General features: G+C 45.4%; 1 protein-coding gene across 4 annotated transcripts in view; it reads right to left on the bottom strand.

The window, feature by feature from the left end:
* Nucleotides 1-1,770: 1,770 nt before the first annotated feature.
* RNF8 (ring finger protein 8) overlaps nt 1,771-21,904 on the bottom strand; it is a 35,380-nt gene continuing 15,246 nt past the window's right edge. For 2 of the 4 annotated variants that reach the window (XM_034990423.1, XM_034990420.1), the window contains 6 exons: nt 18,882-19,622; nt 16,533-16,595; nt 14,054-14,143; nt 11,575-11,682; nt 9,457-9,661; nt 1,771-2,931 (listed from right to left, as the gene is read on the bottom strand). In XM_034990423.1, the coding sequence (XP_034846314.1) occupies nt 2,915-2,931; nt 9,457-9,661; nt 11,575-11,682; nt 14,054-14,143; nt 16,533-16,595; nt 18,882-19,622 (1,224 nt within the window). In that variant the 3' untranslated portion in view covers nt 1,771-2,914. The remainder of the gene's footprint in view (nt 2,932-9,456; nt 9,662-11,574; nt 11,683-14,053; nt 14,144-16,532; nt 16,596-18,881; nt 19,623-21,904) is intronic. The other 2 variants (XM_034990422.1, XM_034990424.1) reach the window with 2 other exon arrangements.

Genomic DNA, 21,904 nt, shown 5'->3' with positions numbered 1-21,904 from the left:
CAGATTCTTTTTTTATTTTTTTAAAGATTTATTTATTTATTTGAGAGAGTGAGAATGAGAGAGAGTACATGAGGGGGGGAGGGTCAGAGGGAGAAGCAGGCTCCTCGCCGAGCAGGGAGCCCGATGCGGGACTTGATCCCGGGACTCCAGGATCATGACCTGAGCTGAAGGCAGTCGCTTAACCAACTGAGCCACCCAGGCGCCCCTATCTTATAGATTCTTATGGAACCAGACTTACAAGACTATTACTAATAAAACATTTAGGAAAATAGTTACAATCATAAACATTTTTTAAAAGAAACAGACTGAGGGACACCTGGGTGGCTCAGTTAAGTGTCTGCCTTCGGCTCAGGTCATGATTCCAGGATTCTGGGATCGAGTCCCACATCGGACTCCTTGCTCAGCGGAGAGTCTGCTTCTTCCTCTCCCTCTGGCCCTCCCCCTGCTTATATTCTCTCTGTCAAATAAATAAAATCTTTTAAAAAATTTAAAAAAAAAAGAAACAGACTGAGCCTCCTTGACTTTAATAGAGAACTCACAGTATGTGGATTTCCAGACTTTCCTTTTTCCTTCTTTGCATATCATATTATGGGTTCTGTGTGATTTTATTGTTATTTTTATTTTGTTGTTTTAGTTAAAAGTACATATTCTGAGATTTATTTAATAGGACTTTCTTTGAGAGCTGTATAAAAAAAAGAAAGTAAAAGGTTTAAAGCAACCTAGATCAAAAACAGACTGGAAAAACAAATTATGGTACAAACACACAATGGAATAATAGGCAGCTAGAACAAAGAAAGAGGAAGTTCCTCGTGTTCTGATACGGAACCATCACGCAAGATATATCTGAAAAAAAGCAAGGCATAGAATAGCGTACAGTCTGTCATAATTCATTTTAAGGAAGGGAAAAGACTATGTGTATTTTGCTTGTACAGTCAGAGATCATCTCTGGAAGGACACCCAAAGAACTGGTAACACTCATCAGCACTGTGCCAGGAAGTGGTCACTGGGGGACAAGGGTGATAGGATTTTCACTTTCCATTCCTTTGTACCTTCTGATTTTAAAGCATGCAACCATATTACCTATTCAAAAAATGTGTATCTGTACTCTTCTAAAAGTGAATTATGATGTGAGCTTAAAAAAAGGGGTGTCTGGGTGGCTCAGTTAAGTTTTGGCTCAGGTCATGATCTCTCTAAGATCGAGCCCTGCGTCAGGCTCTGTGCTCAGTGGGGAGTCTATTTGAGGATTCTCTCTCCCTCTCCCTCCACTTTGACAGGCTCTCCCCCGACCCCCCACCTAAAATAAATAAATAAATCTTAAAAAAAAAAAAAACCAACAGAATATACAAAAATTTATATATGCCCACACAGTCATATACACAAAATACACATACAGGGGAAATTCAATGTTACATCAAGATGGTAATAATCTTTTATTTTTAATAATCTTTTATTTATCAGGATTTTTATGATGTGGTTAGAATACCCAAGTCCTGTTTGTATGTTTAACTCACTTCCACCATGACTGCACCAGCGTTCCAATCAGTAATCAATTTCCAGAGATGGAAATGAAGATTAGGACTCTGGGTTCCCAATATTTTCAGAATACTCAACAAAGGAAAAAATCTACAGTCCCTAAAAAGTTGGTGAGTCAATACTTCCCAATCCTTAATGAAAACACAGGGAGTATAAATAAAGAACTACAAAATTTGGTTCTCCAGGTAGACAGTAAAAAGGGAGAGGAAAATACCTGTCCATCGGGTAGCAAACTACTGAATGACATAATGTGCAGTTTCATAATCCTACGAGAGAGCTCCCTGTTTCAAATCACTACTCTTCAGCTTCCTGTTTCTTCCTTCATTCTCACTAGTAACCAAGGAGACCACGGGTTTTCCTAAGCTTCTATCTCCCAAACATCAAACTAGTTCTCTTTCTGTTTAAAGGAGGGAGGAGGCAGCAAAAGAGAAATGACTTTTAACTTAAACATAAATAAATAAATAAATAAATAAATAAATAAAATTGTGTTCTCATAAAACCATTGCCCTTGTTTTCTGACACTGGGTAAAAGAGATTTGGGGGCACTTGGCTGCTTCCATCAGTGGAGCATGTGACTCTTGAACTCAGTGTTGTTAAGCCTGAGCCCCACGCTGGGCATAGAGTTTACTAAATAAATAGAACAGATTCAGAAACAACTTCCGAATCCCAGCTGAAAGAAGGGAATCCACCCCCTCCTGAAACCAGGTAAGCAGTGACCTACCTCTGGAATGAAAAGGAAAAAGTCAGGGCCTTAACAGAGCCCATCTGCTATGGCCATGATCTTGGGCTTGGTTCTTAGGCTGACATTCACTTGAGTCTATCATCTGATACAGTCACTTTCTTGGTTGCAATTTATGAGCTACCAGTGTTTACTTGTGAGACTGTGTGGGAGCTGGAAGGGAAGAAGATAAATACACCAAAGCCCAGTTGAGCAACTGACAGGCTTTACATTTTATTTCCAGGAAATGACATCTTGTTTTCACAAAGAGGTAGACCATCCTCTCCAAGAGAGGCTGCCTTAGCTTTTAGGGGCAGCCGTAGGGGTACCGCACCCCGTCCAAAACAAATGTCAACTGAGGGGCTTCTGAGGTACCAAAACGCTAACAGAAACAATAAAGTTAAAAAGCAGAACAGAAATACATAACCCATTCACCACACAGGGAAGCGGAGTCTATCAAGTCCCCGGAAGCAGCCCTCGTGGTAGCAGCACGGCCAGCCAACAACGGTCGTGCGGAGGACTCGCTAACTCAGTCTCTGTCCCACGGGGCTCCGCCCCGCGCGCCATCTCAGAGCGGCCCAAGACCTGTCCACAGATAATCCTCCAGACCCTCCCAAGCTTCCACTGCCTGGTAGTCCCTCGAACGCCCCTGGAACGTGGTCTTCAGGACAGTCTCCTTGCTTGGACGAGAAAGAAAAGAGAATTAAAGGAGGAGCCTGCATTTCCCTGGCCCGGCCTCCCTGCTGCCACCCTCATGTCACGCTGCACAGAGCCTGCTCCTCATTTCTCCCAGAGTAAGAAGAGTTCAAGGCCCACTCCTACCAAAGGCCCACGAGGTCCTTCTGTGCTGCCCCCCTCGCCCCCATGGCACGCTCCACTCCGGTCACGCTGGCGGCCTCCCAGCCCTCTGCCTCCCCAGGCGCATTCCCCCTTCCTGTAACACTCTTCCCGCAGGGCGGCCTGGCCACTGCCTCCAGGGCTTTACTCCAGTACTGCCTTCTCTCTGACGCCTCCCTCGACCACCTTACCAAAAATGGCAACGATCACTCCCTGATCCCTTGCTTTTTCTCCTTAGCACTAATCACATCTAACTTACTAGATTTTCACTTGTCTTTCTATTCCTGGATCCTAGAGCAGCACCTGGCACAAAGCTGGCCCTCAATGAACATGTGTTGAAGGACGAAGGAATTATATACACAGCACTAGGCAAGGAGAGGTAGTAGACAGGGAGGAAGTGGGAGGGACAATTTACTGCTATTCACTGTTTCTGTTTCCTCAATCCGGGGAAGCAGGGATCCTGGCCTAAGAGCACAATAAAGATACCAGGGAGACTGTCCCCTTCCCTGAGATTGAGGTCCTGAACAACTGTCGGCAGGAGGACTGACAGGGTTATAAAAGTTACTCTTCTCCACTTGTGGGCAGCCTTGGAGAGCTAAGCAAGGCTCCCCTTCCCGCAGCTAACGGCCTCACCTAGTAACTCACAGAAAAATACAGAAGCCACAAGAAAGAAATTCTCTGGACTCCCCTCAAGCAAATTTCCTTGCCCACCCTCCCACATTAAACCCTTCTCTCTCGAAAACAGATGTACCCTCCCACTTTTAAAGACTAACTCCCCAATCTGGGCCATGCATTCCCTGCCCTGCCCCATCCTGATTTCCAAAGAATCTGAGCCTGCCCACTATCTCAACTTCCCAGCCTCTCGAGCTCTGCCACAGGCTCAGCAACTGAACACACTTGGATCTCTCATGTCTTTAAAAAACAAAACAAAAACTTCCTCTTATCCCACCTCCTCCTCCAACTATGGCCTTCTCTTGGTGCTGTCCCTACCGTCTTGGCGGTAGCCAGATTTCTTGAGGACCCTGTCTATCTTACTTTGCTCTACTCCCTAACCTCACACTCATTCTCCAATTCACTTGTGCAAACTAGCCTCTCACCCCACCAGCCCCCCAAACTTGTACTAGATAAAGTCATCAATGTCCCACACTCCTGCTACATCCACAAGGCAATTTTTCATCCTATGCCCTGCTTACTTTTATCCCCAACACCTGGCACTTAGTAGGAACTGGGAAGGAAAGGCCCAAACAAAAGGAAGCAAGGAACAGATATTGGTTCTGGTTCAGGTTTCATGGGACAAGGGTAAAAGAGGTCCAAACTCTCCAGAGTCGGAAAGCAGAAAGCAATTCAAGCAGAAGCCTTAGCCAGGAATGGGAGCATGTCTGGTCTCATTAGATTTCTTAAAAACCACAGTAGCAGGCAGTCGGGCAGGATATATATCCAGCTGGTGTAGAGAAGCCTCAACGGGTGATGCACCTAATTCTATGATATTCTATGGGGGAGGGAGGAGGAAACATAATCAGTGACCCCAGCCACTCTCTAAGATTAGTTCATGGAAATCTAAAAATGCTCTGTGTTCATCTAGAGTTAAGTGTAGAAACCAAGAAACTCTCAGGGAAAATCTGGTTTGGTTAATGACACTCCTATTTACACAGGTGGCCTTCTATAGTAAGAACTTCCTGAAAAGTATATGTCTGTAAAGCAAATCATAAAGTTACATGCTCATCGGAAGGGAGAATCCATTTTTTTAGAGAACCAAAATAACTCTGTTTTATCATTAAGAAGACAAAAGGGGAGCCTGGGTGGCTTAGTCGGTTGAGTGTCCCAACTCTTGATTTCGGCTCAGGTCATGATCTCAGGGTAGTGAGATGGAGCCCCGCCTCAGGCTCTGTGTGTCAGGTTCCGCATTCAGCACGGAGTCTGTTTGGGTTTCTCTCCTTATGCCCTCCCCACCGCCCCCCGCTTGTGCGAGTGCGCGCTCTCTCTCAAATAAATAAAATCTTAAAAAAAAAAAAAAAAAGAAGTCTAAAAGACTCTAGAGTCAGCGAGCAATCTGAGGTTCTAGGGCTTCACGGGTTGCTACTCCACACACACTGTAATTAATCCCACGGCTGACCTCTACTCCGATCACGGTCCCCTCCCCCACTGGGGGGACAGTTCCTGCGCTGCCCTTGTCATTTCCAACTATGCATTCTGAGATGCCAGTAAGGGTGATGGGGGAGATGCCCATCAAGGGATAAGGAAAGGAAGGACAAGAGACAAAGAGAAGGAAAGGAAAATTAAGGTGCAAAAATGGGAGGTGGTAATGGAGAAAAAAAAAAAAAAGCTTCTAGTAACAAGTTTACTAATTTTCTATCCCATGGCGGTTTTACAAAGGAAGAATTTTTAAAAGTCAAAAATTTTAGAGCGCCTAGGTGGCTCAGTTGGTGAAGCGACTGCCTTCGGCTCAGGTCATGATCCCAGGGTCCTGGGATCGAGCTCTGCATCGGGCTCCCTGCTCTGCGGGAGGCCTGCTTCTCCCTCTGACCCTCCCCCTGCTTGTGTTCCTGCTCTCGCTGTCTCTGTCTCTGTCAAATAAATAAATAAAATCTTTAAAAAAAAAGTCAACAATTTTAAAGCGTTCAGTGTTACATACTATTTGAGTGCGTGCATGTGGACACCCTAGCCCATGCCTACCTTGCTGAGAGCCATTTTCCCCCAGATGAACTATCCTGTGCTGGGCAGGCATGCTGACCTCATGCGCACGACCCTTCAGATTTTCTAGGGGCAGGACTGGGTGGATTAAGAGTACCTGCTAACAAGTATTCTCTCTGGATGAGCTCAGCTTGCCAGACACAGTTACTGTGGCCATGCCCACATCCTCCTTTACGAGGCTGTCTTTCAGCAGAGGGGGATGGGCATTATCACGGAAAACCTTGCAGCTGGGCAGACAGATCTCTTTTCAGTGACTGCCACTTTCTCCTGTCCCGTGTCTGGATCACCCTCCTCATAGCCTACGGGCAACTGGCAAGAGCCACAGGCCCTGTGGTCTGACCTGAGTCGATCTTCCCAGCGACCCTCAAGCCTGGGGGGGTCTGTGTCACCCTCAGGGAAGCTATGCTTCCTCAAGCCTTCTCCCCACCTCGGCATACCTAAAGGCCACAGCACACTCCCGCCAGGAGCCTTGGCTCAGTGTAACGGTACCAAGGGAGCCAGGGGACGCAGTCTGAAAAAGCCCCTGGATTGAAAATCACTATTCTAAAGGACCGACAAGATTTTATTTCTAGATAATTTGCTTTCTTCTTTTCTGAGCACAACCCAAAGAAACTGCTAGGGAAAGCGAAAAGTGAGAATGTTAACACTCTGTCAACCAACCAATATTTAATGAGAACAGAACACACAGAGGAGGGGAAGTAGCTGACAGAAGACTGCTCTAGCCCCTCACCAGCTCCGGAGGGAGATCCTCTATAGGGAATGTCAGAATGTCTTCCCTTCAGAAAATCTCGTATCAATATCCCAGAGAGCCACAATTATTCATGTGACAAGCACTTACTAGATGTTTGTTATCTGCCCCAGCTCCAGAGCATCCTTTTTCTGACATAGGATCTAGTATCCAAGCATTATCCTCCTCTCCTCTGTATAATCTGGCCTCACAGAGTTTACAAGGATCAGCGGCTCATCAGTCATGCGGCATCACTCCTCCCACGGGGATAGGGAACTGGAAGACAACCACCAGCCTGGAGGCCTGGAGTGGGGCTGCTCTTGTGCTACCACCGACAGATGGGTTTCCCTCCCTGAGTCTGTGGTAAGAGCAACCCCTGCCCAGGAGGAAAACAGCCTTCTCGCGGTATCCGAACTCCGACAATTATAGGCCTGCCAATCCCAGTTCCCAGATCCTAAGTCTGGTCCTTTTTTAAAATTCCCATGCACTGGGGATTAAAGCAGCTTTCAACTGGCAAGGAAGGTTGGTATTTGAACTGAGAATTTTCTCTAAACCTCCTCACACTGCAGACCAGTGAAGCTGCTGATGGCTCTGGCACATGTTTCCCTAAATCGGGACTCAGAACCTTCTGTCTGTCTCTGGAGAACACCTCGGAGCTGCATTCGCTGCAACAACCACGGAAACGGAGACCAGTGTCAGCGCCCCTCCCGGCGGGGGAGCGCAGCGGAGAGGCCGCTTGAGTTCACCGCGTCGGCTCCGAGGGTTACCGACAAGGCACAGAGGCACCCTCTTTAGCCTCTGGAGGGAGAGGGGGGTTTGGTGTGATTTATTCTACAGGATTAACTGTGTGAGGGGAGCCAGAGGTGAACTTAAGACACGGGGCTCCTCTTTCCCTTTCCAGTGCTGCATGAAGCCATCTATCGCGCTTGCACGCGCGAGAAGAAACCCAGTCAGTGGGCTGGGTGAAGAAAGTACATGAGTGTCCCAACCCCCCAACCCCCGAGACCCAGCACACTCCAACTCAAAGGCTGACCTGGGTTGAATCTGGGTCCCAGGTCACTGCTCCTCTCAGAAGGCATTCACGATACCTCAGTGGACACTTCCTAAGCCGTGGCTGTCCTCAGGCTGCCCTGGCCCCGTGTGGACATTCTGTCACGTATGGGCAACGAGGGGGCACTGCTATGAACACATCACTGCTTCTCGTGCCTCTGTGCTTTGTGCTGAAGCCTCTGCTTGGAAAGCTCCACCCCTGGGAACCTTGAAGACTCAGTTCAAGTGACACTTCTTCCACGAAGCTTTCTACTGGACCTCCACCTGCCCCGACCAAACCGACAGCCCGCTCCTCTACAGTGTACCAGCACACTGGCGTGGGACTTGTCCGACTGCCTACTCGCCTCTCTCCCTCCTCCATATGGGCTTTAGTGCTGTGGGAACGGTGACAAGGCCGTACATATCTCTTTATCCCCGTGTGGCGTGTACCGTTCCCGTAAATGCTGACGGAGGGAGAAGTGAGGGGAAGAGCAATGGGATTCTGCCAGAATCAAGCGGCTCCTGCGAGGTAAAAGATCTGGGAGGGCTCAAACTGGGCACAAAATCTATGAGCACACAGCTGTCAGGAAAGTGGAGAACACTTCGGTTCCAAAGAACCACCTGAGGGCTGTCCCCCCCTTCCCCAGGTGAGATGCCTTCCTTGGCAGAACAGGCTCAAGCCCACTTCCTGCTCAGCAGCTGCTTCACCTGGCTCTGCACAGGCTCACGGCCTCCGCTCTGGCTGATCAGCCAAGGGCCAGTCACAGCATTGCCGCCTGCAGACTAGCAGCAGATTCCTGGCCCTATTCAAAGTGGCTGACATCTGCTGAAGGGCTAGCAGGAAGGAAGCAGCGGACAGAAGATCCTACTCTTAGCGGTGTGGCGTTTAGGCCTTCAGTTTCCCTGGACTGGGAGAAAGGTATAGCCAGAGACATGGATGAACCTGGGTTACCAATGGCCAGGTGGTGGGGAGCACCTGTAAGGGGCAGTGAGCTTCTGGGTCTTCTCTGCTCGGCCCTTATGGGCAGCCAACTGACATCACTGCACTTTGGCTCTGATGCTCTCCCAGAAGGAAGTGCTGTGCTGGACTATTATTACCGTGATAATCGGATCCAGCCTGCTTCTATGCACTCTCATCCCTGGCCAATAACCAATCCTTTTTCCTCTCCATTAGCTTCCTTGTGCCTTGCCCCAAGATGCATCTTTAACCACAGGACATTTAAGTCTCAAGTGGAGGGGCTCTGCAACCCTCAACACAGCAAGCTTCAAGGGTGATGAGATCACTTGGTTGAATAAGTGGATATTCACCAAGGAAGCATGGTTCATTAGGAGAACTCACCCACCCATTTCCCCAATCTCTTTATCCAAATTCTCTCCAACTGGGAGACTAGCTGGTAGACATATTAGCATCCTCAAAGATTAAATTTCTCTAATTTAACATTATGTTCAATTTGTGTAATTAAGCTGTGACTTACTATAAAATGTGTGTTCTCATCAAGCATTCTCCAATTTGTCAATCTCTGATTTGTTCATCTCCTATTGATAACTGATTGTGTACCCAGCCCAAGATTTTTGCCAACACCTGGACAGCAACTGAACTGTCCTGAACAACAGCACCATCTAGTGATTGGTACAATAAACCTTCTGACCTTGTGTTTTCTACCCACATCCATAACCAAGGTACATACACTTAAGTCTCCCCCTTTCCCGTTGCTCAAATACGCGAGCCTATGCTCCCTCAACTCTTTCTCACATGTTCATTACCTTCAACTCTCCTTCCTTTTTTCCCATTTCTCCCTCCTCTTCTTTAGCTTAAGAATCATTTATCCTACTCTCTTCCCCAACCAAAAAATCTGCTTACTTAAGCTTGTCAGTCTTCTGTTGAGGGAACTCACTCACCTTCTTATTCATACCCACTCACCTTTTCGTTCCCTAATGAGGACAATTCGTCGTTCTTTCACTTCTGAGCTCAGATTATCTACCATCTTATTAATGCAATTGTCCAGAACCAGGGAGTGGGTTTTGGACTTGATGTCCTTCCGACAAATGGGGCATTCTACCTTCCGCTTCATCCACTCATTGATACAGTAGGAGCAGAAACTGTGGGCACAGTTCAAGGTGACAGCCTACAATGGGAATGTGAACACACATATCAGAACCGTCATGCTTACTTTCCCAGGGAGGTTGTGATCTCAAAGCTAGGACAGGAGTTCATTTCCAAGGCCAAATGGAAATTTAACCCTAATCCCATCTAGGGGGCTTACAGATGGTATTAGAATTGTTCTTGGGGATGGGAGATTTTAAGTCAGATGGTTCATCTTCGTTCTCAAAGGTAAGTTCAAATTTGTCTGTCTTGTTCCACCAACTCAGACGACACTGCCAAGGCAGGTTAGCTACCTTGCAAACAAACGTCACTGGACACAAGCAGGACTAGTAAGCGTGTGAATGTTTGGTACAAATACATCACTAATTCTCTCATGGGAAACAAATGTATAACCTGCTAATGGAGAATCAGATCAATCTTAATAGATGACGGGGAGCACACTCTGAATACTCAGTATACAGAACGGCAGGAGGCAGCATCTATACTCAAAAAAACTTAAAAAGTAAAATACATGTAAAAGACAACTAAAAAGGCTGGGGAAAAAGAAACTAAAACAATGGGAAAAAATGTAATGGATTCACTGACAGTGACTGAATCCTTAAGTAAATAAGCCTGAGAGAAGAGGGAAAGCAGAAGGGAGTCTAAAGCTGAGGAGCTCCTCCGAGTCACTCCAATGGTCAGATGTCTGCCAGGGCCCTTTTCACTTCTGAAAATATAAACCGTGCTCTTCACTACTCTTGTTTATGTACATCTCCTAAGATACAAGTTTTTCTGAGGCTCAAAAGTCTTCATTCCTGCTTTTAGGATAGCAGTGGAAAATACCAGAAATTATGCATTTTTCAAATGCCAAGTCAAGCACAGAAAGCCAACTAGGAGGTATTTTGTTAACTATATGAGATAAATCCTCACAAACAGGACTAAAAACCTGTCTGATTAAAATAAAACCTCTTTCCAACACTGACTTTACAAGGTGACTGTAGAAAAGGTCACGCAGTCTGCGGTAAACAAGGCGCGGGTCAGGTTGTTTGTCTGTTGTCTGTGGAGATGTTCTGGGTGGGCTAACTCATCACCCAGCCCAACATCCCTTCCCTTGCCTCCCTCTAGCAGAGCCCTGTCAAAGCCACACTGGGTCTCTCCAAAGTAGGGAATCAAATGACTAGAAACTATGGGGGAAATGATGACCTGAGTCAAACTGGATCCAGAGCAAAAGAAACAGATCTACCCAGGACAGATTTCTCAGGAGGCTAATAGACTCAACCTCCCTATAGACTACCAGAGACAAGGAAGGAGTGCGTGCACGCATTTTCTTTTTTAAAGAAGTCTGAAAAGCACTGTCATTTAACAACTTGAGTTTAAGATGAATGGTATAAGATGAACTGGTCACAAATGCAAAAATTTGACATGATAACAAATGGTAACCTAGGAGATGTTTTCGTTTTCATAGGGAGCCTCAGAGTCCCAGAAATATGTTCCATCTGGCTGAATTCCCAAAGTGGTCACACGTCAGTGACATTTACCACCCTGTTAAAGACTGAATGAACTATCTGCCCACTCTCAGCACTGCGCCCATTCAGAGTAAAGAAAGAGAAGCTTTATTGAGCAGCTTTACTCTGATACCTCAAAAATCTAATGCCACGTGGCCCCGTTTTCTCCCAACAACAAAGAAATAAAGGCTTTTTTGCAGCTAAAAAGAGCGACTGTACCAAATAAACACTCAACAACACACAAAATAAAAAGATCAGTAAAGGTAAAGAAGACTACAAAAGACAAATGAGACATGGCCACCTCTCGAAGTCACTTTGAGGTCAGATAACTACAATAGATTCCTAGAATAAAAATCTCTTCAGAATGTTTCCCTATAGCAGAACCTGTGCAGCCGAGGCTCCGTTCAGGGTTGAGAGGAGTAAGAAGGCATGAGCCACTGCTTGTAATTACCTCAATGAAGTATTCTGAGCAAATAATACACTGGAGCTCATTCTCTAGCACGTCATTCACGTGGCTAAGCACTTCCTCCTTCTGTGCTTGCACCTTCTCCTTCTCTTCCTGCAAAGACACACAACCCCACCTGTCATTTGGAGGAACTGACAAGAATGCAAAACAGGACAGGGAACAGGTTAATTGTCTGGAATAGGATTCAGGAGTCTAAATAAAATATTCAACCTGGCGCAGCAACAGGAGAATGAAACCCTTTCCCAGAGGGTTATGATTTCTCAGAACTGCTTTCTAATATAGGGCACTGTCTTCCTTTCTTTCCTCTCTCCACTTTTTCTGTATTTGCATTGTAGGTCTGTCTCCTTCCCCAGAACTAACCAAATGAGAAAAACTGAAGGTAGCGTTCAGACCACCCAAGACTAGAATGAGGATTACATATCCTATAACTAACGGCAGTTTAGAGGTGATATAAAATCATCCCAAGCAACCAAGAACTACTGGACATGAAAGCAGACATGAAAAACAGGCCAAAGAGGGGCGCCTGGGTGGCTCAGTAAGTAAGTAAGTAAATAAATAAATAAATAAATAAAATCTTAAAAAAAAAAAAAAAAAAAGGCCAAAGAGGCAGGAAGCCTGAATTAGTTTATAAGGTCCCCTGTGTTCTTTGCAGCTGCCTCTTCTACAAAATAAGGCTAATACTTATACTCCTCCCTGGAGGCAGGAGGCTGAGAGGGCCTCTTCCAGGCCCTTGGGGATCCAAGCTCTATGATGCTTGCCACCTCCACCTCCTGCAGAGGTCTGCAGTCCAATTTCCCTCTGCTTCCCCCAAGAGGTCAGACCACCTGTGGACACACTTTTTGGGAAGGATCCTAGGTATGTTCTCTTGAAGCAAACATTTATTTATTTATTTATTATTTATTTATAAAGATTTTGTTTAGTTATTTGACACAGAGAGCGAGCAAGCACAAGCAGGGGGGGCGGCAGAGGGAGAGGGAGAGGGAGAAACAGGATCCCCACCAAGCAGGGAGCCCTATGTGGGGCTCGGTCCCAGGATCCTGAGATCAGGACCTGAGCCGAAGGCAGACGCTTAATGCTCTGAGCCACCCAGGCACCCCGCAAACATTTATTTAAGTCAGCACCTCATGCCCTAAACTGAAAGTGTCAGGAGCCCCTGATGGGAAAGGTAAGGCTATTTAGGGTGTATCTGAGTAACTGATTAATTTTTCATTTTTTTTTAAAGATTTTATTTATTTACTTGACAGAGAGAGAGACAGGGAGAGAGGGAACACAAGCAGGGGGAGTGGGAGGAGAAGCAGGCTTCCCGCTGAGCAGGGAGCCCGATGCGGGGCTCGATCCCAGCACCCTGGGATCATGAACTGAGCCGAAGGCAGATGCTTAATGACTAAGCCACCCAGGCGCCCCAATTTTTCATCTTTTATTGTCTCTTTTAATCAAAGCAAAGACTGTCACACTGCTTAGGGCAGTGAAGAGGGTCTGGACCCATTTTAACTAAAGTCAAGTTCCCTGAAAACTTACAAATTGCTAAGTTTAAAAAGATTTGGTGGTTTTTGGAATTTAAGAAAGAAAGTACTATGTGATTTAAACAGAGAATAAGGATCTCAAACCAAATGAAAGTTGAGTCTCCTCCTTTCTGTATTCTGCTCCAGGTCTGTCTGTGGGGAAGGGTGGGCTGAGAGATGCAGTCAGCCTCAGGCATTAAGTTTAGGTCAGAGGTTCCAAACCGGTGGCCTGTGGACTGGATCTTGCTGGCAGATTTGTTTAGTTTGGCCCTCATGGTATTAAAAAAATAAAACAAAACAAAAAAACCTTGAATTTGTTGCTAATATTTAAAATTGAAATAGTTCACATAAACATTTGGATTTCCATCTTCTGTGGAAAAGGCAGAAGATCTGACAACAGTGGGCCTGCACTTCTGGACAGCAACAACTGCCTGCAGCAGAGAAGAACTGCCTCTCGGGGATGGGGGCAGGGAAGGGGGGTGGCGAGTGCCCCTGGCTGGTGTGCTTCTGTCCTCACAGCTCCCTACTGTGATCCTGCACCAAGGCCACTCCACTCACTTCTACCCTGGTGGGCACCTGAGTTTAGAACCCCTAATTTAAGCATTCCACTGATGTGATGTGGGAAATAATTATCTACATGCATCAGGATGAACTGTTTCTCGACTATACCACCCCTTAGCCTGTCTCAATGAAACACTCTGAAGGAGCATCTACCACAGCCAAAGGACGAGACTGCAGGATCAGAGTCTCATTCCCAGCATTTCGCTTCTGAATGAGGGAAGGAAAAAAATGTCTTAGAGGCAGACCCTTCTATAGGCCTGAATAATTTTACGGATTATATCCCCTGAGGCAGAGAACTGCCATAATCTCTCTCTTCGTTCACCAGAGCAACCCTTGCACTGTTGAAAATGCTGAGTTGCGTGTACTAACCAAATTCTAAACCTTCATCTTCCTTCTAGTACCTTGGTCTGTTCCAATTCTTTGTTCTTGGCTTGAATGATTGCTTCAAAGTCCTTCTTGCTGCGATTTAGTTCTTCCATTAGAGCCCGATGCTGCAGAAACATAGCAGATACATATTCAAGATGAGCTTATACTGCATCTTTCCTTTCAGCCACACACGAGCCTGCTCCCTCCATCAGTGGCTTTGGTTCAAGGGATCAATGGATTGGCAATTTCAAGAATGCCTTTGTTCCTTCAGGACAGCTCACTTACCTGCTGGTTTTCTTCAGGGAAGGGGGCAGCTAGGGAGGGAGGTCATCAAATCCATTAATCCCTCTGGAAATAACCCAACCTCAATGGCCATCCAAATCAACTAAAGAACTTACACTGCCTTCCAGAGTCTGATTCTGTAGGTTTGGCTGGGGGCCCAGGAATGTGCTTTTTTTTTTAAAGCCGCCCAAGTGATTCTGGGAACCAATGCTCAAGAGCTGGTAAGTTATCTGAGGCTACCCAGCACTGGGAGTGGCTTTTAAGAAATAATCAGGGAGAAATGGAATGTCTAGATAATCATTTTTGTTGAAATAAAAAAGACCTTTAACCCATTTATTCTACAAATCATATATGACGTGCTTGTAAGGCAGTGCTGCCTGAACCCTGCCTGTGTCTTCTGGAAGCTGGCACACCCAAGAGCTAATAGCTCAATCACAGTGACTAACCGCCTACACTGAATGTCAAGAGATTCTACTATGAAAATTTCTGAGCACCCTTGTGCTAAAGTATAGCTTACACTTTAATTCTCACCTCAAATCCTTTCTCAAAAAGGGTGGAATAAAGGTAAATATTTCTGAAAAGATATTACTCAAGAAACAAATTTTAAGATGTGTGGTCTCCCCCCAAAAAGCAATTATATCAGAAGGCCTGGGTATTCATCTTGACCACTGATTAGATGTATGTGCCTAACTTACTCATCTATAAAATGGGACAAGAGGTGCCCCTCCTACATCAGTGTTAAGAAAATAAAATAAGAGATATGAAAGCATTTGGAAAAGTTTTTAAAGCTCTATGTAGGGGCGCCTGGGTGGCTCAGTCGTTAAGCGTCTGCCTTTGGCTCGGGTCATGATCCCAGGGTCCTGGGATTGAGCCCCACATCTGGCTCCCTGCTCAGCAGGAGACCTGCTTCTCCCTCTCCCACTGCTTGCTTGTATTCCCTCTCTCGCTGTGTCTCTGTCAAATAAATAAAATCTTAAAAAAAAAAAAAGCTCTATGTAAATGCAAGTTTTTGTAATTGCCTAGTAAGTAAAAAAAAAGAAAACTGCTACAGAGGGACCAACAGGGTGGACCAAAAAACAACCACTGTGTCAGTTGAGAGAGTGGTATGTCCCTAGGCACGTTGTTATAAACCATGACCTAAAAGTATCCCATTTTAGACTAATGGAGACTGGCCAACTACCTCATGCTAAATGTTTTCCTATCTCTCAGGAGAGGGTGAGTTGTTGTGGGTGCAAGGTACTCAATGATCCCTTGGGGATTTCCAAGTAGCAGAACCTTACTCTTTTCCAGTCAATTTCAAAACAATATTGCAATACAATTTAATAATGCTCTAAATGGGAAATATGCCTAGTTTCCCACCCTAGAAAATAAACAAGCTTAGAAAATAAAATTCCAAAAAGATTGAATTTTCACCCAAGGCTTTTCAAGGCTATTTGTACACCCCTTAGGGAAATCAAGGCAGGCATTCCCCCCAAAGCTCACAATAATACGGGGCTATTAGCATTCTAAGAAGGTTGGGAATGACATATGCAAGAAAAGAACGTAAGGAAAAATTCTCCTAAACAAATTCTAACGCAATTGCTCACTCTTCTCAAGGAGATTTGAACCATCCCGCTAACCTCCTGACAAAACTTGCATCAAATTCCTGATCATAAACACGTTAAAGATGGAAGATAAAGCAGGTTTAAAAGACCATCAGATGATAGTCAAGTTACATGAAATAAATTACAGGCAATCTTTGAGGGGAATTTATTCCTGTGAGCCTTGCCCTTTCAGTAAATCGCTATGTTTTGCTGACTGTCAAACTGCACTCTCAACCTGACCTAAAATGCTTAACTGGAACATTCTTGAATGGTTTCTGGAAGGCTTCAGCTCAGGAACAGTGAGGTAATAAAGACCCTTGCAGGCCCTGGTGGCCAAGTCATAGCTTGAAATGCCCCTCTGCTGCCCTCACCTTTCTGGAAGCACAGCCACTTCCCCCAGAGAGCCTCCTAACTGCTAAAGGCTCCGTCCCATCTTCACTAGAGCAACGTCTGCTCAGATGAAGACCCAGGTTTTCAGGCTGAGTCCTGGCATGTCTGTGAGGCCCAGTCTCTAACCTGATGGTGTGAGCAGCCACTTGTCTGCAGAGTGGAGATCTGCAGAGGTGTGTGCTAAGCACAAGAGGCAGCCAGCGGCCACGGGAAGCTGCAGCCCACTACAATCCCAGTACAGTGGCAAGAGATAAGTTACCTCCTGCAGAGCCTGGGCCAACTGTTGCTTCAGGTCCTCTTCTCCTTGCTCCTTCTCCAAACCCTGCAAAGCCAAAAACAAAATGGAAGGTTTCCCTGCAGAGAGGGGGATAAAAGAAACAAAATCTAGCAACAAGCAGAGCAGACTAGCTTCTGTGAGCATCTGGAAACAACAGGGGGCAGGGAGCAGGTGGAAAATCTCCCATTTTACTTTAAGCTGTTGGCAGGAAGGGATTTGAGCAGCGTGAACTACTTACTCAAACACTGCACACCTCAGGGCTGTCACCTTCAAGCTACCACCCGAGTTGTTCTGGAGAGAACCCCTGGGGTAATACTCCAAGTCTTCTTCACTGGCTAACACCGTGACTCCCAGAAAGATGTAAACTGAGAGCTTCGAAGCCACCAAATATCTAAACTCAGGTATAATCCCCTAGGTTGACACTCACAAGCTCCACCACGTTTCTTCCCTCAATTCTGGCCACCCTCTTAGTGTGAGTCTCTGTCACTTCTAGCCCATAAACTGCCTCTCCTCCTCGCTGCAACTTACACTCTTTTCTCCATCAGCCCCCTCTGATATGGATGCCTTCCACATCATCGTTGCCCTATGTCCAGCACCTTCTACAACACCCCCTAGGCCCTTCCCTCTTTACTTTAAGAATTACCTGCCCATTTAATATGCCAACTGGAAATTATTCTCTAATTTAAATATATATTGACTTAAAACTGTCCTGATTATTTTACGTGTATAATATATCTCATTTCTTGAACAAGATTTATTTCTTAATGGCAAAAACCCTTTATTAAGCATCTTCATAACCACCTGAACTCCAAGTATAGAACACCAGGCAATGCAGGTGCTCAAAAAAAAAAAAAAAAAAAAAAATCTGTGTGAAGCAACAACAGTTAAATGAGCTTTAGAACAATTAGTAGGAGTAGAATAAATCCTTAGGGCTTGGTGGCAGAGGGAAATGCAGCTCATAAACAAAGGACTAGATACATTTCACCATGAGCTATTTATATATGACCCTCAAATACCCTAGAAATTCTCCAAGCCAGTCCTTTTTGCCTTTCTTTACCATTTTGATATAGAAAAAGATTTTATAGCTATATCCTGAAGCATGACCAAATATTAATTAATAATAACTCTTGTTCCTGAACACATTAGCCTTTAAAGAAGGTTCTGCTCTGGTGAAGATGTCATACACTAAATATTAAAGATGAACTCCCTCCATTAACTTCAAGAACTAGTCCAGGCTGGTAGGGGAAGCAAAAAGGTACACATAAGCAAGCAGTGTATACCCTCAGAAAGACCCATTTAATCCATGGCCCTTGCTAATGCTACCAGTTCAAGGGGATAGCAGAGATTAGAATGAAATTTATAAATTGTTCAGAAATAAGCCAACACTACTGGTTGTTCCTTCCCCTGAGCAAAGTAAACAAAACAGAAAAGCTTACTCTCTTCAATCCTGATTGGTCCTTTTTATTTCTAAGTCAACAATGGGGAATTCTTGACATTCAATATTACCTGAGCAAGTAGGTGGGAGTAAACATGTGCTTCTTGCCAGATGGGAACTGACATTTTGAGCAGGGACCAGGATCAGCTCTAGCCCAGAGGCTTTGTGCAAGAGCTTGCAATCTAAGCAAATGACTCCGGGATGGGGACACATTTGGTCTTACCGTGACACAGCTAAGACAGTCATTATTCGACCTTCCCCCTAAAGGCACTGGGGAAGGTGCTTATCACTCAACCCAACAACTGAATCACAATATACCTGGCCTCTCCTGTGCTGGATGCTTAGGATAGAAACAAAAACATTTTCTGCCTTTCTAGGCTCCCACTTCCTAGGTTAGCTACAGAGTTAACTAATTATCAGAGCTAGTAAGTTGCCAGGTACAACAAGAGCAGAGTTACCACCTGACCCATCGCTGCCTTGGGGCTAAGTGATTTGGCTTTGACATAGCAAAGAAAGATAATTCATAAGGACCACTATTGGTTTAACTGAGTGTACTGTGGTTCTGTGGCCTCCTGACCTTCATCCAACCTCTCTCTGAACTTACCTCAGTTCTCAGGGGCCTCAGCTTTACACCCTGAGATCAGTTACGTCCTGGCTAGCCAGCTACCTTACCCCATCATGGCACCACACTCTGGCTCTTGACCATCAGGCTGAAGTCTTAACACTTTACGCTACCCCCTTCTCCCTCTCAAAGTCCTTTGTTCCCATTCCATCTCGCGTCCCTGGCACTCAAAGCACGTGGTCCCTGACCCAGAAACACAGAGCTGTGGCCAGAGGCTCACCAAGGGCCTGCCCATCCCTGAGGAGCACTGGCGTCCTTCCCTCCTGTGTGGTACCTGGAGATGCTGTTCCTCTTCCTGGAAAGTCTTCTCTAGCTGCTCCACTCTGGCCTGCTGCTGGGCCTGCTCTGCACACAGCTGGGACTGTAAGTCCTGCAGCTCCTGCTCCATTTTCACAATTTTCTTTGAGTTCCCTTTTTGGGTCTGCTTTTTCACCTTCAAGACAGCTACCTGTTTTTCCTGCATTTGTGTTCTCAGCTTCAGAATCCTGGACATGGTCACCTTGAACAGCTCTAACCTGCTCTGAGACACTGAAGGGTTTGAGGCTTTCTGCTTCTTACGATGAAGCTCTATGATTTTTGCGGAGCCAGGGTGAACATGAGCCTCTGTGGCCTTCTCACTCGGCTCAAGAGAAGTCAACTTAGGATCCAAATATTCAGAGGGTTGACTGGCCACTTCACCTTTCCCATGAGACTTCACTGGTTGACCAGGTTCACAAGATACTTTACTTATTTTGGATTTCAAATTTGAGGGGCCTTCAGCTCCAGGACCCTCTAATTCATCCAAACTAAATTTCCTTTTAGTTCTCAATCCCCTATTTTTTCCCGTCATCTGGTCATTCTTTGGGGCAAGACAAGGATACATCCTCTCCCAGTCTTCTTCAGTAACTTCATATTCATACTCTGCATTCTCCTTATTCTCCAGAGGTACCCCGAGCTGGATGTGGTCTCCCTTATGGACAGAATAGACCTTTAAAGGTTCTAGACGTACTCTGTTCAGCCAAACACCATTCAGACTCTGGAGAAAGGGAAAGAAAGACGAAATAAGCTTCATGATTTTCTTCCTCTTAATGGACTTTTTCCTGCTGCTGTAAAACCTTCTGCCTTTTCAGAAGGAAAACCCTTGAGAACAAATAGAAAAGGTTCATAAACCACCACCCTTAGAAACAGCATTCTTCCAACAGCTTTGGCTTTTTACCTACATTTTACATTCATGCCTCCACAGAGAACTGCTGGTATAATAGGCAGGAATCACCTTATTACTGGCAGATGAATTACTCAAATGCAGCAGCATTAAAAGAAACTGCAGTTGAATAGCTCCTATTGACCTAAACTGGGGGCCATGGCCCAAGACTGGAAAACCGGCTATTAGCAAAGGAAGCAGCGTCTAATGATGAGGTTCAAAAGGTAGGCTTAGCCAGCAAAGTCACACAAGCACTGTCTCTGAATGTGGCCCCCGAACACATTGGTGAATGAGCAAAGCACTTCCCAGTACACATAAACCTAAAAAGAATGTATCAGTACCTCGTATTGGGATCTAACCCAATTAATAGCCCCAGAGGTCCGCTGGGGAACACAGCATAGTGGTTAAGAGTTGGTGCTCTGGCTCAGACAAACTTGAGTTCACAGCCCAAATGCACCACCTTGGATTTATGAGTTGCCCGGCCTTCAGCACTTTACTTAACCTGTGTCCCAGTTGTCTGCAAAATAGGGATAGTACAGTTCCTAACTCATACCGCTCTGTGAGGAATGAATGAAATAATACATGTAAAACACTGAGCACAGTGACTCATATATAACAAATACTTGATAAATATTTACTTTAATGATTTAAATTAAACCACAGTATAGGGGTTGAGAGCATGGACCCTGGAGTCACAGTGCCTAGACTTGTAATCTGGCCTCATCACTTAATAGCTGTGTGACTCTGGTTAACTTTCTTAACCTCTCCATGCCCCAGTTACCACATCTATAAAATGAAGGATAATAATAGACTCTCCCTCATGGATTTTGTGTAGATTTAATGAGATGACATATGTAATGTACTTAGAAAAGTGCCTGGCACATGGTAAGCATTATATAAGTGTTCACTACTATTATTATGTTCTGGCTCAATCGACTTATCAACAGTCATTTCAATTCTGTGCTCAGCATCTTGCAAGGTAAATATACTGAGCACAAAAGTAGAAGATATGAAAACAACTTTTAGCAGCTGACTATGGAAAGGAAAACACGAGGGCACATATAAGTAAATATGGGATTACACAGCACAGCCTATAAATGCAAAGGACTATCACGTAGAGCTGGGCCAGAGAAGAGATGCTAAATGGAGATGACAGGTTCTAAAAACAGACTTGAAACAAATGCAGGATTTAAAGTTTAAAGAGATGGGGCTGGTGGGGGGGGGGGGGGCGCGGGTGCCTGGCTGGCTCAGTTGGAAGAGCATGGGACTCTTGATCTTGGGGTTGTGAGTTCAAGCCCCACGTTGGGAGTGGACATTACTTAAATAAATAAATTTGGAAGGAAGGAAGCAAAGAAAGAAAGGCAAAGTGGGCATTTTAACCCATATTAAGAACTTATCTCCCTCTCTTGCTGTGTCTCTGTCAAATAAATAAACAAAATCTTTAAAACAAAACAAAACAAAAAAAGGGGCGCCTGGGTGGCTCAGGTCACGATCCCAGGGTGCTGGGATCAACCCCTGCACTGAGCTCCCTGCTCCGCGGGGAGCCTGCTTCTCTCTCTCCCACTCCCCCTGCTTGTGTTCCCTCTCTCACTGTGTCTCTCTCCGTCAAATAAAATCTTAAAAAAAAAAAAAAAAAAGGGTGCCTGGGTGGCTCAGATGGTTAAGCGTCTGCCTTCGGCTCAGGTCATGATCCCAGGGTCCTGGGATCGAGTCCCGCATCGGGCTCTCTGCTCCTTGGGAGCCTGCTTCTCCCTCTGCCTCTCATGAATAAATAAATAAAATCTTTAAAAAAAAAAAAAAAAAAAAGAACTTATCTTCGGGAGACAGTCCAGAGATGAAGGTCACATCTGAACTGGGACTAAGACTATGTCCAAGTTGGTAACTACAGCTACCTCCTCACAGCTAGAAAAGATACCTGGTCAACCCAAAAATGAGGGACGGGGGCTTGACTACAAGGCACAGAGGATGAAGACTAGAGTTTGAATCTCAGTTCTGGGTTGGTAGTAGGCCCTTGCTTCTTGTTTTATATTATGTGGCTGGAGGGGAGAGAGGAAGAGAAAAATGAACATAGATACATACAGAAAGACTGGCTTTAACTCACTGGCTTGGGCCTAACC

The sequence above is a fragment of the Mirounga leonina genome, unplaced genomic scaffold, assembly GCF_011800145.1.
Source record: "Mirounga leonina isolate KUSES-001 unplaced genomic scaffold, KU_Mleo_1.0 Mir_53, whole genome shotgun sequence".
In the NCBI taxonomy this organism is placed as follows: domain Eukaryota; kingdom Metazoa; phylum Chordata; class Mammalia; order Carnivora; family Phocidae; genus Mirounga; species Mirounga leonina.
This window is presented reverse-complemented; position numbering and strand designations above follow the sequence as displayed.